Source organism: Malaclemys terrapin, chromosome 1 (assembly GCF_027887155.1).
Source record: "Malaclemys terrapin pileata isolate rMalTer1 chromosome 1, rMalTer1.hap1, whole genome shotgun sequence".
In the NCBI taxonomy this organism is placed as follows: domain Eukaryota; kingdom Metazoa; phylum Chordata; order Testudines; family Emydidae; genus Malaclemys; species Malaclemys terrapin.
The window spans coordinates 65,914,048-65,932,287 of record NC_071505.1 but is presented as its reverse complement, the minus strand read 5'-3'; the positions used below and the strand labels follow the sequence as shown (position 1 = coordinate 65,932,287).

Here is an 18,240-nt window from a genome sequence, read left to right as displayed (position 1 = left end):
AGCCTCTGTTTGCCAGACGCTGGGAATGCACGACAGGGGATAGATCGCTTGATTGCCTGTTCTATTCATTCCCTCGAAAGCATCCGGCATTGGCAACTGTCGGAAGACAGAATATTGGGCTAGGTCAGTGGTTCTCAAATTTTTGTACTTGTCCCTTTCACACAGCAAACCTCTGAAGGTGACACCCCCCCCCCCAATAAATTAAACACACTTAATATATTTAACACCATTATAAACGCTGGAGGCCAAGTGGGGTTTGGGATGGAGGCGGACACCTCATGACCTCCCACGTAATAACCTCGCAACTCCCTGAGGGGTCACGACCCCCAGTTTGAGAACCTCTGGGCTAGGTGTACCACTGGTCTGATCGAGCATGGCTGTTCTTATGTCCAGAAAGAAATTTCCTCAGACTGTTGTCAAATGATAGCAATGCACCTTTTATTCATCTCTTAAAATGTCAATAAAAGCTTTTTCACCTATAATGAGATGAATGAAGAGTCTCTCTCTGATCTCTCAGACAGGACAGCAGGCTCCCGTCCCCACTGCTTTCTGTGTTAGCAATATCATCAGCTATTGCAGAGAAATGGCACTTAAGCTCTGAGTTTCGTAAGGTAAGCAGGGGAAATGGGTTTGATACAATTATATTTGAAAATATAATTGTAAGTTTTATGAAAATACATATCTCCTATTAACATTAAATCTATCATACTAACCTGATTTTTGCCAGAGATGAACTTTCCACTTTATTCAAATGGATCAAAGCTAGTCATCCATTACGAAATAATTATTTTATCATCTAAATTAATGCTACTAAATTACCCAGTCCTAACTTCACTGTACCTAGTTCCTTGTAATGTCAGAGGATTCCATAGGCATGCTTTTGACACACAACCCTAAATGTAACATATGAAGTTAAATCGTGAATCTGTCAAATTTTTAGCTAAAAGCCTCTCAAATAGTAACTAAAAGGTATTTAAGCAAAATTTTCTCAGGAAAACGAAATACTATCGTTTTATTCATTATCCCAGCAACTGGCAGTAGCAGCAGAAGACAGAGATGTCAAACTCTAAGGCTAGACACTATATACAGCAGCCTGAAGAAAACCTGTCTCCTGAAAATGTACTAAAAGTCCTACAGGCTTTTTAATCTCCAACCAAGACTTAATATGTGTAATGGATAAAACTCTAAAATATCAAAATAACTTGTGTTAGAGTACTGCACATAGCCACAAAATAAAAACATTAACAAATGGAAGATAAGGAACTAAAAATTACTAAGATAATAAATATTTATCATCGAGATTTGAAAACAAACATCTATAAGTGAGTCATTATTACGTATATTGAGCCCCAAACCTGAATGGGTTCTGTAAGTGCCCTTGCCATAACAACAAATACTTAAAAAAAAAAAAAAAAAATGCAACCCCCAAACCATCCTGTTCCCAACCAAATACTGTCTTTTAATCTCAAAGCAGAATGGCAAAACACAAAAATAAAAGCAAAAGCATATGAAGGGTTTTAAAACTCAGTAAAAAAAGATAAAGCAGACTTCTGTTGCATACTTCTTTCAACATCCAAAATATAGCAATCCAAAATGGATGGGTTGAACTCATATCTTTAAATGACAGCAACTCTACTTGATCAGGTGGTGTGATGACAACCTCAAACCCCATTTGGCCTCTCAAGATATTACAAGCAAAAGCTTCCAATCAAAGGTATTTACAGTTCAAAATCTTTTTAAGCCAGCTTGCAACAACTTAAAAGTGTGTGGTAGGGAACACTTTTAAAGCTTTGAGACTCATACGATCACATCAGCAAGAAATTTTTCCTTATCAGATGTTGTATGCCAGATGTGCCTCCCCCACTTCTGTAATGCAGCTCCTATCCCCATGCAAGAAAAGCTTCTGTTAAAATAAGAGTCACTCTCTCATGAGTCACCTTTTGAAAAAATTAATTTGATGGTCAGAACAAAACATCAAGCCTTGAGAAGATGAAGCCTGGAAACTACAGAACAGGGGTAGGCAGCCTATGGCACGCGTGCCAAAGGCGGCACACAAGCTGATTTTCAGTGGCACTCACACTGCCTGGGTCCTGGACACCGGTCTGGGAGGCTCTGCATTTTAATTTAATTTTAAATGAAGCTTCTTAAACATTTTGAAACCTTATTTACTTTACATACAACAATAGTTTAATTATATATTATAAACTTATAGAAAGAGACCTTCTAAAAAGGTTAAAATGTATTACTGGCACACGAAACCATAAATTAGAGTGAATAAATGAAGACTCGGCACACCACTTCTGAAAGGTTGCCGACCCCTGCTATAGAAGAATTCAGATTTTCCAGGCAAGACAAAACTAGTCAACTAATCCAAAGATTATGCTGATGTCACTGATTTTCTTTGTTCTGTAGCCTTTTTTGTCAGTCAAAGGACTGGGAGAGAAAATGAACACCAAATCATGGAGAAAGCATTTACTGCAAAAACTATTTCACAAAACATGAAGGTCTTTCTTTTGTCATTACAGATGCAAACTGACAGAAATAGATTTGTCTGTGAGAAGTGAAATTATTTGCGGTTGAATGGTTATGTTATGGGATGCAACCCAGATCGGTGAAAAGTTGTGTCACTGTTTACCCTGTAACCCCAAGTGCATCACAATGCCTTGATTTTGTGGGTGTCGCAGGCAGAGAGCTACAGTAGCAAAGCATTGAGGGTTAGAGGTGACAACTTGATCCACTCTCTTCTGTGAGCCAACATGTAATTAGAACATCAGCCAGTGTATTTTTTCTCCTCAGAAGAGAATAGGACTCAGAAGAATAAGATACTTTCCTGACCAAAGCTCACACAATAATTGATTCAGAATTATCACCCGTTTGGATGCAGTAGTCACATTGTCAATTCAATCACTTTTGTTTCAAGCGGAATTCTGAGTTGTCAAAAGAAGATCAAGATGCTTGAAGCTCTATAAAATGCATATTCAATTCCTTTGCCAAAGACAACCTTCTACCTTGAGTCACATGTTGTCCAGTGCAATCCATAGCAATAGCATTTATGGGTGTTCTACCCATAGCTCGTGACAGGTGAAATGAGTAAAGATCTACTCACTCCAAGCAATGAGCACCCAATATCGAAGAAGAGAAGGATTAGATGACTGGAGTGGAGTCGGATCTAAGAAACCACTGCATTATACATGAAATCAGCAGACCCAGTGAATTAAGACTGTCCAGGTTCTGGCTGGGCACGTGAGTCACTGAACTACATATGGAATTCTTCCACAACAGAAGATTTCAACTCTGGTTATCTAGAACTGAACTTCCTGGTGAGAATCTAGGTAGACTCTGATATATCCTTTTTCTTCAACTAAGGCCTTGTCTACACTACAGAGTTTTGTCAACAAAAGGAGGTGTACACGCTGCAATACTCCTTCCACCAACAAACTTTCCTGCTTTGCCGACAAAATAAAACCATCTTGACAAAAGGCATAGAGCTTTTTGCAGCAAAGTTATATCGACAAAGTGTGAGTGTAGACAACGCGCTTGGTTATGTTCCAATAAATGGCTCCAGGAGATGTCCCACAATGCCTGATTGCTCTGGTCAGCAGTTCGAACACTGCTGCCTTGCACCAAGGTACACAGACATCCACCCTTCCCCCCCTTTAATGGCCTGGGAATTTTTGAAATTCCACTTCCTGTTTGCTCAGAGTGGACAGCTCACATCACATCTTCCCAGCTGACCAGGGCGGCTCCACACAGCAAACGCTCTCCCGCTTGGAGCACACGTGAGTTGTTGGATCTGCTGACACTGTAGGGAGAAGAGGCTGTGTAGTTCCAGCTCCGCTCCAGCCATAGGAACTTCGATACCTATGGTCAGATTTCTTGTGGCATGTTGGATAAAGGCTACGAAGGGGACATGCAGCAGTTCCGTGCACAGATAAAATAGCTGAGGCAGGTGTACCAGAAAGCAAGGGAGTCAAACTGTCGACCTGAGGCTGCAAAGACCTGCCACTTCTATAAAGAGTTGGATGCCATCCTCGGTGGACACCTCACTGCTACCGCCAAGAGCCCTGTGGATACTTCAGCAGGGCTGGAGTCAGCAGACTCAACCCCAAGGATGAAGTAAGTCATGGACAAGGAGGTTGAGTTGGAGGACAATGTGGAGCACATGGCAGGATCATCCACTGGCACGGCAAGTCAGGGTCTCTTTTTCACTCCAGAGGGATCTCGCCAGTCCCAGCAGTCCGTCTCTGGCACACATGATGCAGGAGAGGAGAGCTCTGATAAGTTGAGTTGATGCTGCTAAGTTATATGAGGTCCTTTGCTTTGCATATTCTGGAGTGAGTGAAGGGACAGAAATGTGCACGACTAGCTGTGTTTGCGTGTGCTTCACATTCTCTCTTGTGCAGCTAAGCAGTGTGGCGGAACAATGTGTTAATGCCCACCGAGATGTCACAGGATTCCTGCAAAGATCTCTAGGAAAAACTTTTCTGCAGGTACTCGCCAATCCTCTGCCGAAAGTTCCTTGGCAGAAGTGCTTTGTTCCTTCCCCTGTTGTAGGAAACTTTCCCGTGCCCATCGGCAATCACTTGTGCAGGGACCAAAGCAGCACACAGGCAAGCAGCTTAGGGACGTGGTCTGAGGCTGCACGCATGGAGGAGATGCACTCTTGCATCCTTGCTTACCATCAGGAGTGAAATATCAGCTTCAATGGCCCCCGCCTGTGGAAAATGGTGGCAGAATTTACAATATTGTTCCTAGTTGCCTGCAGTGATCCCCTTAAAAAACCACCTAGACCCTTTGCCCCATCTTGAGCACCCTTTTTCCTCCCTCCAGGCTGAACTCACCATGTTTAGGGCATTCACCGAGCTGTGTGCTTGCTAAGGGACAATGAGAAACTGATTCATTTAAACATTTAAAAAGATGTGCATTTTACTACAATGATTCGATGCTGGGCGTGCACTAACAATCATGCTTCTGTTTATTGTTTCTTGTGCGTCTGCAAATGTGGCCTTCAGGGGAACCCCCCTACACACCGGCAAATAAGGAAGTGACCAAGGAAGGACAAGAAGGACATGTTTCAAGAGGTGATCCAACCCTCAGAGGCCAAAAAACAAGAACACAGGGTGAGGAGAGATACTTTAAAAGAAAATGATAAAACAGACAGGAAGGAGAGCCAGGAGTGAATTTTAATGGGGCAAAAAGCAGATGATAAAAGTGATGGAGGAGCAAACAGAGATGTTGAAGTCCCTAATCACGTTGCAGGCAGAACACATGCATTCTCCCCCCACCCACCCCAAGCCAATACAGAACTGCTTTTCAAGCCCTCCCCACACTCCTCCCACACATTCCTTGCAACTTCCTAGAATGTCTCGGTACCCTGTTCATGCCACCCCTTCAGACAGCTTCCAAAATGATAGCTGGACTTACACACAGCTATAAGAGCCTACATTGCCTTTCATTGTTATTGCCCTTCCCACCAAGCCTTTTGTATGTGTTGTTAATTGGTATTTAATAAAAACATACTCTTTGAAAGATAACGAATCTTTATATGTCTCCTACACATGGTGGTTGCTGCTGAAATTAATACAATGGCAATTTGATCATTTCCTGACTACAGGAATCATCAGGTCAGGAATCATCCACATTTTCATACAAGGTGGCAAGTTACCAAAGCATGGCAGAGTGCTGTATAGAAAGACACATTACTGTTGCTCATTGTCAAAATAGTGCCTAAAAGCCTCCATGATTCGAATAGTGCCCCCTTGTATCCCTCTACTATTCCTGGTATCTAGCTGCTCAAAATCAGCTGCCAGGCGATCAACCTCCACACTCCACTCCAGAGGAAACTTTTCACCCTTAGCCTCACAAATATCATGGAGCACACAGTAGGTTGCTATAGACATGGGAATATTTTCCTCATTTAAATCTAATCTGCCATAAAGGCAGGGCCAACATGTTTTTTAATCTGCCAAAGGCATGTTCTACTGTCATTCTGCACCTGCTCAGCTTATTGTTGAAGCGTTCCTTGCTGCTGTCCAGCTATCCCATGCAACGCTTCATGAGCCATGGGAGCAAGGGGTACACTGGGTCTCTCAGGATCCCTATGGGCATTTCAACATCCCCCGTTGGTATCTTCTGGTCTGAAAAGAAAGTGCCTGCTTGCAGTTTTCTGTACACTCCAGTGTTCCTGAAGATGCATGCGTCAAGCACCTTCATGGACCACCCCATCTTGATGTCAGTGAAACACCCACGGTAATCCACAAACACCCGCAATACCATAGATAAGTACCCCTTTCTATTAATATCCTCCGTCGCAAGATGGTCCGGGGCCAAAATTGGGATATGCCTGCCATTTATTGCCCCTCCGCAGTTATGGAATCCCATTACCACAAAGCCATCCACTATTTCACACACATTGTCAAGAGTCATAGACCTTTCATAGCAGGATGCGATTAATGGCCCAGCACACTTTTTGTTAATGCAGTCCCAATGGTGGACTTCCCGACTCCAAACTGATTCGCGACGGACTGGCAGCAGTCTGAAGTTGACAGCTTCCACACAGCAATCACCACACGCTTCTCCACTGAGAGGGCAAACTCTGCACACAGTTCCAGGAAGGTGGCTTTCCACATCTGAAAGTTCTGCAGCCACTGCTGGTCATCCCAGACTTGCATAACGATGCAATCCCACCACTCAGTGCTTATTTCCTAAGCCTAAAAGCAATTGTGCACCATGTGCAGCTGCTCTGTGAATGCCAAAAGTAATCTGGTGTTGCTTCTTTCCATGGTATGCAACAGGTCAGGCACCTCTGATTCCTGTTCAGATTAGATGCTCATGATATACTGCATGACCAACCGTGATCTGTTCCTATCAGTGACTACAACAGTAGAGAGCAGTACAAGATCCATCCTTTCAGACGGAGATGGAGGGCACACAGTAAACATGGGCCATTGAAAAATGCCGCAAAACGCAGTCAGAAGCTCATGGAATGATGGGATGGAAAAAACATGCATAATTCGATGATGAGCCAACACCCATGATGCACTGCGATCCACTCCACCTTCCCACAAGTCCTAGCAGCAGAAGGTGGCGAGTAGCACAGTGGGATAGCTAACCACAGTGCACTGCTCTCACTATGAATGCTAGAGCACCAATAGTGGATGCTCTCTGCCAACAGAAGGAGCGTTGTGTGAACTTCCACAAGCAACAATTATACCAGTTTTTGATCGTTGGCATAACTTGTGTCAACAAAACTCTGCAGTGTAGACAAGGCCTGAACCAAGGCTCTCAAATACTCTTACAATCTCTTGAACTACTTGTGGTGCTGTTTGTTGCCCAGCCACTTGCATTAAATCATCCAATTATAAGACAAGACTTCAGGTGCCCTCCCCTTAGTTTTGCTGCTTTCACCTTGGTAAAGTCTTAGTGTTGAAGCTATCTTAAATGGCAAGCCAGAAGAAAACTATAGTGACAGTTACTATATAAATAGTTAGCTAGAGGCAGAAAATATAGTTTTACATCTAGAGTATGCATTTTAAAGAGGGTCTAGAACCCTTCCTTTACTAAAATGTAATGAGGAAAAAGCTCTCGGTTTGCCACTTGAAAAAAAATTCTGAAGGGCCTGGCTGTTGAAAGGAAATATATAGTGACAGTGCTGCAAAAGTGTCAAGTCAAACAATTCCTTAAAGGAGTAAAGGGCTAGAGTACTCCATCTCGTAATGTTACCCTCTCAAAAGGATATGCCTTGCTGGAACAGGAGGCAATCATGGGAAAGGTGTTCTAACAAACTACTATAGACCATTATGCTTTGCATAATCATACTAAGGTCATGTCTAAACTTACCTCCGGAGTAATCGATCCAGCAGGGGTTGATTGATCGCATCTAGTGAAGACGTAATAAATCAACGACCGAGCGCTCTCCCATCGACTCCGGTACTCCACCGGAGCGATATGCATAAGCGGAGTTGATGGGGGAGCATCAGCAGTCGACCTACCGCAGTGAAGACACCATGGTAAGTAGCTCTAAGTAAGTTGACTTCAGCTACAGTATTTTCGTAGCTGATGTTGTGTAACTTAGACTGACTTGGGCCTGGTCTACACTGGGGGTGGGGGAGCTAAGTCCTCAATTTTGAGTTTTCTAGAAGAACTTTGTCCTTCTACATGCTTCTGAACTATAAGAATCCCCCTTGGGGTGGGGGGGAGGAGGAATAATATAGTTTATTTTTTTCCAGTAGATTTGAGGATTGTTTTTCGAATCATAATCCTCAATTTAATTCTCAATCCTATGGGTCCCAGAAGCTAGCAAGTCCTGTGCATATTTGGCCATGAAGGAGTCAGGTGTATGGTAGCACTCCCTGTGAAGGAAGGAATAGCTTTTATTTAGAGAATATGCAATGCTTCAACAATGGGCCAGAGAAACCACCTCGGGGACAAAAAAAGAAAGGAATGTTCTTGTGCAACGGACAGGGTTGGACATGCTCCTAATCTTTCTCAAATAGCTGAATTTGAAAAGTAGATCCAGGCCATCTATCTAGGACTTCTCTGGGAACTAAACTACCTTTATCTCTAGCTGAGAAGCTATGAGTAGGGCACTGAAGCAGTTCATTTGAACTACCTGCGAGGTCCACACACACCAACTAACTTACATAGGCTACAGCTTAAAGAAATACCCTGGAGTAGAGGACATTCTGTCCTTATTTCAATTTCATACACCTTGTTATGAGATTACTCCATTATTAAAGGGCAAAATATTACGTTTGCTCAGCTTACATCTTTTTCCGACCGATGTGGGAACATTGAAGACTGGCTGTAGTACATGTTTTCATCGTGGTAGTCACTGTCGACCCCCTCTACAAACTTCTTTCTTGAAGCACCAAACATGCTGTTTGTCACCTAAATGATAAGAAACATGATTACACTCTATACACAGTAGCTTTCTAAAGAAGCAAAAGGGATAAGGTAATTTGTATATTAATGGTCACTTTTTATGCTAGAGAAATACTTCTATACTACAGAATGGCATAAACATATCATGGGCATATTCTATAACTAAAAAATAAGTTTTGATAAACAGCTAAATAAATAAGGAAATACTGTCATCCCTCTTACTGGATTACTATGATATTTCAAGGTCCCTTAAAACCCGAAAGGAAAAGCATTACATTAACTTTATATTAACAGAGCTCCAGATCAAAGGCGCAAAAGCATACATTATGTTGTGGAACACGAGGAGACTTCTTTTAGATCAGTGTACTTCTCCACATAAAGTTTTTGTTTGCTTTCAGCAACGTTTCAGAATACCAGTTAAGCATTTCAGTGCAATGATAAAAAATTATACCTGCTAATGTGGAAATTTCTATAGAATGAAAAGAAAAACGCCTGGTTAGAAATATGAACTTCAGTGCCTCATTCTCAGATATTTCTGATATTCTGTAGCAGTCATTTTGATTTCTGGTTCAAGGAACTCCAAAATAGTTATGAAAAAATAAAAGGATTACAAAGCCACACTTACTGGGGGAACTGGTAGGAACCCTTATATTCAGGTTGTTTAACACTTTCCATTCTAAAGGATTTTTGCACCCTTTTCTTTGAGAAGCATTAACACATACATGCTTGCAATCAGTCTTTGATATTCACTTGAGGGAAACCGCTCAGGTTGTAGAAATGCCTTTTTTCTTTGTCCCATAAAATTCCATTCAGATTTAGCAAAATTGTCAAAAAAAAAAAAATGTAGTTGCTATTTCCTCTCCCTTGCTTTCCTTCAACCCCTGGGAAATTCTGGTAGCCTCTCAAAACCGCTGAACGTTCTAAGAAGTCCAGCTCAAGCAAACTGCCAGAACAGCAGCACCATCACCACACTTTGCTGGTAGTACCTGGGAGCTGCCAGAGTCAGTGTGGCAAGGGGCGGGGTAGAGTTGATTTTGAGAGCTGGGTTTGGCTTCCCATGCCAATCCCTCCCACCACCCCAAGTGCACAGGAGCTAGCTCCCTGACTTCTTGGAGATGGCATGGGGGGACACGTCAAACTAGGCCAGACACACCCAGATCCAGAACATGGCTTCAGTGTCTCATTCCCCCACACTCTGGGATAAAAATCCTTCCTCTGACAGCTACTGTAGTTACACCTATAGCTCAAGTGGTGGAAGTCTGTGCCAAAGGCTCAGGCTTCAAATTCTGCTGAGGATGCACGATAGGGAGATTGCCAGAGTTACAAACACACACACACACACACACACACACACACACAGACCTACTTTTACTTTTGTTGTTTAAAAAAAACAAAACCTAGGAAATTAACATTCTCAACTTTTTTGTATGTATTTGGGTTTCGAACTAAAGCATTCAAACTAAAGCAATGCCAGATTTACAGTTGCCATTTTAATCTTAATTCGGCCCCACATGCATATGCATTATACATAGGGAGCTACCAAATTCACAGCCGTGAAAAACGCGTCATGGACCGTGAAATCTGGTCTCCCCCATGAAATGTGATCTTTTGTGTACTTCTACCCTATGCTACATAGATTTCAGAGGAGAGACCAGGGTTTCTCAAACTGGGGGTCCTGCCACAAAAGAGGGTTGTGAATGGGTGGGTGGGGGGGGGGGTCACAAGGTTATTGTAGGGGGGTTGTGGTATTGCCACCTTTACTTCTGCGCTGCCTTCAGAACTAGGTGGCCAGAGAATGACAGCTGCTGGCTAGGCGCCCAGCTCTGAAGGCAGCGCCCCACCAGCAGCAGCGCAGAAGAAAAGGTGGCAATACCATATCATGCCACCCTTCTGCACTCCTGCCTTCAGAGTTGGGTCAGGACCTCTACAGTTACAACACCATGAAATTTCAGATTTAAACATCTGAAATCATGAAATTTATGATTTTTAAAATCCTATGATCGCAAAATTGACCATATATTTGGTAGGGCTCTAATTATATAGTCTTAATTGCAGGATCACACACTATTTTCCCCAGGAACCCTACCTCATTCAATGCACAGGGTGGATTCATAAGGGGGAGAACTAAGGTTGCACAGGCAACCAACCAACTGTAAATTCCTAACTTTTGAGTGCTTGATTACCCAATCTAAACAGTATTCTTTTAATGTAGCTTTTGTATTGATAAAATTAAGAAAAGGAGGTAACTGAACATCCAACAGTGCAGCCCCCTTGGGCTTTTATCAACATCAAAAAGTTCTGCTATAAAACCAGATACATTAAAACATTAATTATACACTTAACTAAAATAGGAACTGAAGCAAAGCTTTCTAAAATCTGTATTTTAAATGGTAACTCAGTATTCTCTGACCCAAACAATATATACAGCCATACAGTCCTTGTGTACACTAGAATAAAAAAAGGTGTATTTTTAAAACCATAGTGCAGACAGGCCAAGTTCTTTTAACAGATGCTAGCTGGTTTAGATGTACCCTACACGGTCACATTGGTGCTTGGTAGAGTTCACCTCAGCTAGCTAATAGACTTCCCTCCGCACAGCAAGGGTTCACATAATCAACTAATGTGTGAAAATGCACCTTTTTCTGCCTACTGTGTAAAAAGATTGGCTCATCAAAGTTGTCCTAGAATTTAAAAGGATGGGATGTTAGTCGCAATCTCAACCTGTCGTCTCTCTGCATGTAATATCCATGTTTAAGCAACTCTAACTCCTTGAAATATCAAAAAAGTAGCTGGAAAAAAGTCTAGAAAATAAATGACACTACTAACTATGGAGCATGAGTCCTGATATCACCTTGTGAATTTTCAATCACAGCTTTAATTTGCATCATTCTACATCTTTGGCATAAAATGTGAAGTGGTTGGAAGTTGCATCATCAAAAATGCTGTGAACTTCCCCTAAGCAGCAATGTGGTTAGTGCACCATTGGCATCGGAGTTATTTGAATAATGGAATGATGAGCCTTGGCTGGATGGGAGCAATTCTTTAGTCAGGTCCCATGCCTTCTGCACTAGTGATCCTTCAGAGCAAAGCAGAAAATATGCCATCTGGCCAGGTGGACAATGAAATATAAGGGAGTGGAGGGGTTGTTCACTAATCCAATTAGGCAGTCAACTTACCAAATGCCCTGAATCATGCATAGCCAAACTCTTAAATAAAATAATTGAAATATTTTAACTCCACTAAAGTATTTGTATACAAGCTCCTAACCCACACTTGCAGTTCAGCTAAGCAAAAGCATTTATTGCTGCTGATCCCAACATCAACTTATTTGCACAAATTCCTACTACTCTTGAAGTCATGATTTTTATACTCAGAGTGCAGGCCATATGTAGTTCAGTAAATTTCAGCTTTTTTGGCTGAAACTCCATAGAAACTGTCAATAACTCAGTGCTAATATTGTTGTACTAGCAGTAACTCATCCCCCATTACAATTATCATCATTTTGCTGCTTCCAGTATATGAAAGGAGAGTGGTTCTCTTTGTTAACATGGAATCCACATATAAGCATTTATCAAACACTTGTATACTTTACATGACATTTTCAAGCACATAAGATAGTCCAGACTCTGAAAAACTCAACAGCAGCTACTGAAATTTAGCTGTATTTAGATAGTAAAATATTTCTCATTTACTGTGCTGATCAACAACATTTAAAATACTGTGCATGGAAGACTTTAAAGTGGAATTCAGTTATAGTGAAAATTTGATTACAATGAAATGGAGTATTACTATTCTTTAGAGATTGTAAACTCCTTCAGCCAAGAGCCTATAATCTACTGTATTTTTCTCTTGAAGTAATTAGCACAATTTTAGACAATATAAAATAATACACAAAGAAGTGTCCCAAATTACATCAATGTAGTCAACTGACTATCAGATATATAGTGAAGTTTCACTATAAGAATATCCCAACTGTGCTAAATCGTCTCAGAATGCAATCACCTACCAGATGAAACGGAGCATTTAACAGGCTAAGGGAATTATCCACTCCTTTTCTCTGTTTGGGAGAATGAGAGAAAAGAAGTTGCTTTACACCATGTGGGTAGGATACAGGAATCCTTGGTTGAAGCTACACCTAAGTAAGGGACAAAGAGGAACTAGGCCTATCAACCAACTACTTCTCTTGTGAGGGAGTAAATATATAGCCTCTGAGGGTATGTCTACACTGCAATTAAAAACCAGCAGATGGCCCATGCCAGCTGATTTGGGTTCACAGGACTTGGGCTAATGGGCTGTTTCACTTTGGTACAGACATTTGGGCTTGGCCTGCAGCCTGAGCTCTGGGACCCTCCCACCTCGCAGGTGGAGTTCCAGCCCAAGCCCGAACATCTACACCACTTAGCCCAAGTCCTGCAAGCCCAAGTCAACTGGCATGGGCCAGCCCCGGGTTTTAATTGCAGTGCAGACATACCCTGAGAGGTCCATCTAGAGTTCTCATTTTCCAGTACCCCTTGCATCTGCATGAGAGAGTAAAGAGGAAAACCTTTAGACAGGTAGGCCTTTCTCCTATTACGGTGAAATTCTGCAATTAATTACAATAAAAATACCTTCTGAGAACATTGGTGTCATCAAAACACACACTAATAGAAATTTTCTATCTCAAAAAGTGTAATTACTGTAGGTTTAAAAAACTTTACAGTAAAAATACATCAGGTATGACAGAAACCAAGCACCACAAAAACGCACAATGAAAAAGGTGAAACATGCCCAACTAAAATTAGAACTACAGTATAGGATTCCACATTAATGATTTGCTCTTTGCTGCCCCAGCTGTCAGAGCTTCCCAGATCTTTGAAGGGAGGAGTGCATGCCTATGTAGCTGTATGCAGGTCAGCAGAGTTCAAAACAGTTAGCAGAATGGTTATAGTGGGCATTGGGGATAGTGAGGGAGGCCAGTTATGGCAACATAATGAACGGCAGTGTCTACATTGACACTTTGTCACTTTAACTTTGCCACAAAAAGCTTTATGCCTGTTGAGGTGTTTTTATTTTGTCAGCAAAACAGGACAGTTTTGCTGACAAAAGTAGCTTTGTAGTGTGTACATCTCCTCTGTTTTGTCAGCAAAAGCTGTCTTTTGCCAACAAAATTGTGTAGTATAGACAAGGCCTAAGCAATGGCATTTTATAGGGACACTGGACTGTATGAATACAATTAGTTGCTTTGATTGCTGAATCCTTGCAAGACAACATCCACACTTTTTTGACAGTGATTTTGGTGCATCCACAAAAAGGATGATTAAGCTAGTTAACTAAGGCAAAGGTTACTTCTGAATGAGAAAGAACAGGAGTACTTGCGGCACCTTAGAGACTAACAAATTTATTAGAGCATAAGCTTTCGTGGACTACAGCCCACTTCTTCGGATGCATATAGAGTAGAACATATATTGAGGATATATATATACACACGTACAGAGAGCATGAACAGGTGGGAGTTGTCTTACCAACTCTGAGAGGCCAATTAAGTAAGAGAAAAAAAATTTTGAAGTGATAATCAAGATAGCCCCGTACAGACAGTTTGATAAAAAGTGTGAGAATACTTACAAGGGGAGATAGATGCAATGTTTGTAATGGCTCAGCCATTCCCAGTCCTTGTTCAATGCTAAATTGATTGTATCTAGTTTGCATATCAATTCCAGCTCAGCAGTCTCTCGTTGGAGTCTGTTTTTGAAGTTTTTCTGTTGTAAGATAGCCACCCGCAGGTCTGACATTGAATGACCAGACAAGTTAAAGTGTTCTCCCACTGGTTTTTGAGTATTATGATTCCTGATGTCAGATTTGTGTCCATTAATTCTTTTGCGGAGAGACTGTCCAGTTTGGCCAATGTACATGGCAGAGGGGCATAGCTAGCACATGATGGCATATATCACATTGGTAGATGTGCAGGTGAACGAGCCCCTGATGGTATGGCTGATGGGATTAGGTCCTATGATGATGCCACTTGAATAGATATGTGGACAGAGTTGGCATCGGGCTTTGTTACAAGGATAGGTTCCTGGGTCAGTGTTTTTGTTCAGTGATGTTTGATTGCTGGAGAGTATTTGCTTGCTCCACAGACAACCCCCCAATCTAAAGCAAATACTCATCAGCAACCACACATCAATGAACAAAAACACTGACCCAGGAACCACAGCATGGATCACACCATGGAATAACAGTGATGGCGTTTTACATTAATACCCGATTTTATAAGAAAATCAATAGCATGACAGAATCAGATGGTTGCTGAGGATCATTAACCGCAGTAGGAGAAATCGGGGGGATTAGAAGATACTGTGTTTGCAATTTCAGTATTCAGCTCAAGAACTGTCCCCAGAACAAGCAGCTAGCTGATGAAGCAGCCTAACATCAATATCCACTTCACACACTTAACTAGCCACAAATCTGGTCTAAAAGATATGCTGGTTTTAAACCACGTTCCAGACTACAGCTGGCAAACTTCTGAATAAGAAAAATTTTTAAGATCTCTCTGCAGATTGTTGCCACAATATTACAGTGAGAGCCTACAAGATGAAAAATAGCTTGTGTGAACACTTGTGGAGGCTGACTACAAATATAGAACAATGCTCACTGGCACATATTTTGTCTAATCAAAGTCGTCATAACACAGGTGTGTATAACTAAAAGCACCACAAAAGTGAGCAATTATTAGAAATATCCTTGCAACAGAAAGAAGGTCTGAGAGCAAGTGGGCTTTACCAACCATGGTGGAGCTAAAGATAAAACTCACTTGCTCATTCTTGAGCCACAAGAACCATCAGAAAAAGTTACCCAGAAAGGTTACTTCCCCATTGTGATGCAGTCCCTGGTAGATCACAGAGTAGGAAAAACTATGGAGTATATTAACTGCATTATGTCACCAGCTTCCAGATTATGTATATTTCATCATACTTCTACTGTGCAGGGAGGGTGGGAGAAATAGAGCATGAAAATGATTCTATGATAGGATCTCCGACAACCACTAAAGCACAGCTAGCCTTTGGGCCCATGATTTGGGAGGGAACTAGAAATGTAGAGAGAGAATAATTATTTTTAAAGTACAAATGAAAGCTGTTTCTAGCCCTTTTCCCAGCAAATGCAGTCTTGAAAATGAAACCAATGTAAGATGACCACTAGGGTTAAAAGGTACAGACAGCTCCAACAGTGTAAATCAATGACCTCCACTGTGGCCGCATGCAGCCCCCAGTAGATTTTTTTGCAGCCACAACAGCATAGGCAGAGATTGGCGGGGGGGGGGGGGGGGAGGTGGCGCGCAGGCGCATCAGGGATCAGCGCCCTGCACCACAAGGTCTTTGGGCAGCACCTCTGGAGACACGTGGGGCTGGCGTGTGCACTGCTGGAGGTGGCTTGTCAGGGGAGGCAGAAGTGGCATTCGGTTGCCCAGCATGGGAGCCTGGGACTCCACAGGCAGCCCGGCTCACCTTCCCCAGGGCAGGCTTTTGCTGAAGGGCCACAGGAGACAGGGAAAGAGAGATAAGTTGGTGCTTCCCCTGCCTGGGGCCGCACTTGCTGTTTACATTTGCTGTAGCTACCGCAGCAGCCCAACAGCTGTGATCTGCTCCAGGGTTTGGCAGCTCCCTGGCAAGGTGAGGGGCTCCTGCTTCATGACACAGAGCACAAGAATACGAGCAAAGTCCAGGTAGAATTTTTGTACAGACATCCACCTTTTACCCAAAAACCAAAAAGAAAACTGTCTCAGTTCAGTAAAGAATTGAGACAACTGTGCATTGTTTTTTTATTATTGAGTCTGCAAAAAAAATTAAATCCCTACATAAATAAATTACAAAGATATGGACATGTATCTGTGCATGTTTATTTGCTTTTCCTAAAATTAAGTATTTTAGGAAAAATTATCAGAGCGACCACCAGCAAGAGTTGGTGGCCACATCCCGAGGCCACCAAAAAATTTGTTTTGAGACCCCCTGTGCTAGGTTCTTCTTATACAGTGGGGGTTGCCGGCTATCTAGAACATTCCATCCCTCAATGTATACTTTGTATCTAATTTGTATCCACTAAGTTTGCCATGTATTTTAAGGAACCTTCTTGTTTACCCTCCCCAAAATTCTTAGGGAGCTCTGTAGTGCAATTATGGAGGATGAAAGCCAATTCTGGGTTTTTTTGTTGGTGTTTGTTTTGTTTTTTGAGAGGGTGAATTGTGGTGGTCAAAAATAGTTTTTGATAAATTGATAAATTATTATACTAGACATTATTGTTCCATATTCACCCCCTCAATATTGTCATAGCATCACTTAGTGTTGCATTCAATACTCTCTTCAGTAAGCCTAATGTAGACCTGCTGGCTGTAAGCTTAGGTGGTGAGCGCCATTCAGATCACCTGATCACTCTAGATCCTGAGCAGGTTCAATGACACAGGCCCATGTACAGCTCCAAAAGGTTTTCACTAGAATAGACAGTCAACAAAGAAAAAAAGATGTGGATAGCTAACACTAGAGTACCACCAGCTTATATATATGTTTGCTTCAGCTCTTTACTACAATTTAAACTGCAAAGTGCACTTATCAACTCCTTCCATTCTCACTCCTGCATCTTGCTTTAATTCGTCCCCTATAACTGGGCTGCCCTCCCTACCCCGTGTAACAAACATCCATCCTTTCGTCTTAAATACTGCTTCAAAACACAATTCACTTGAACAGTGCACCCATACTCCTCCACAAGTGGTGCTATTATATGTGCATAAAAAAAATTATCTGCACTACTATATATAATGCAGTAGCAGCTAAAAACTCTAGACATGGATCAAGAGCCCACTGATAGACACTGTGCAAAATACACGGACCACCCCCCTCACAAAATGGTCTCTGCCTCCAAAGTGTGTGATATTTTGACCGTCTGTCGTCTTAAAGTAAAATCCTTGTCTTATCTTCTGTACACTGCTGAACATATTGTCAGCGGTGAGTGAATAATGCTCAGCATTGTATACCATGCAAGATAGCGTCCCTTATTAAATGAAGAATTGCCACATGGAATATCTGAGGCACCAGGGGCAGAGGTGGGGGTCACAAAAGGAGGACCGTAAAACTTGAAACACCACATTGTGGGAGGAAGTTAGAAGGACTAGTTAACCTAGTGAAGCTGAAGTGCTTGAGACTTCCAGTCCACGCTGAATAGCAGAACCATCATCAATTCAACCTGACCACTTATTGTCTTAATGGCTGTGTCCCACATGCTCCATCCAGACGACAAACCTAATGCTAGAAAATTTAGAGACTGTAAGCACTCTGAGTGTTTGCGTGTGAAAAAAAGGGGAACATTTCAGAGCAAAACAATAATCTCTCTCGT

At 42.0% G+C, this 18,240-nt stretch overlaps 1 protein-coding gene across 3 annotated transcripts in view; it reads right to left on the bottom strand.

The window, feature by feature from the left end:
* The window catches only part of CNOT2 (CCR4-NOT transcription complex subunit 2), a 122,321-nt gene that overhangs the window by 47,086 nt on the left and 56,995 nt on the right, over positions 1-18,240 (bottom strand). For all 3 annotated transcript variants that reach the window (XM_054026360.1, XM_054026369.1, XM_054026350.1), the window contains one exon: positions 8,767-8,889. In XM_054026360.1, the coding sequence (XP_053882335.1) occupies positions 8,767-8,877 (111 nt within the window). In that variant the 5' untranslated portion in view covers positions 8,878-8,889. The remainder of the gene's footprint in view (positions 1-8,766; positions 8,890-18,240) is intronic.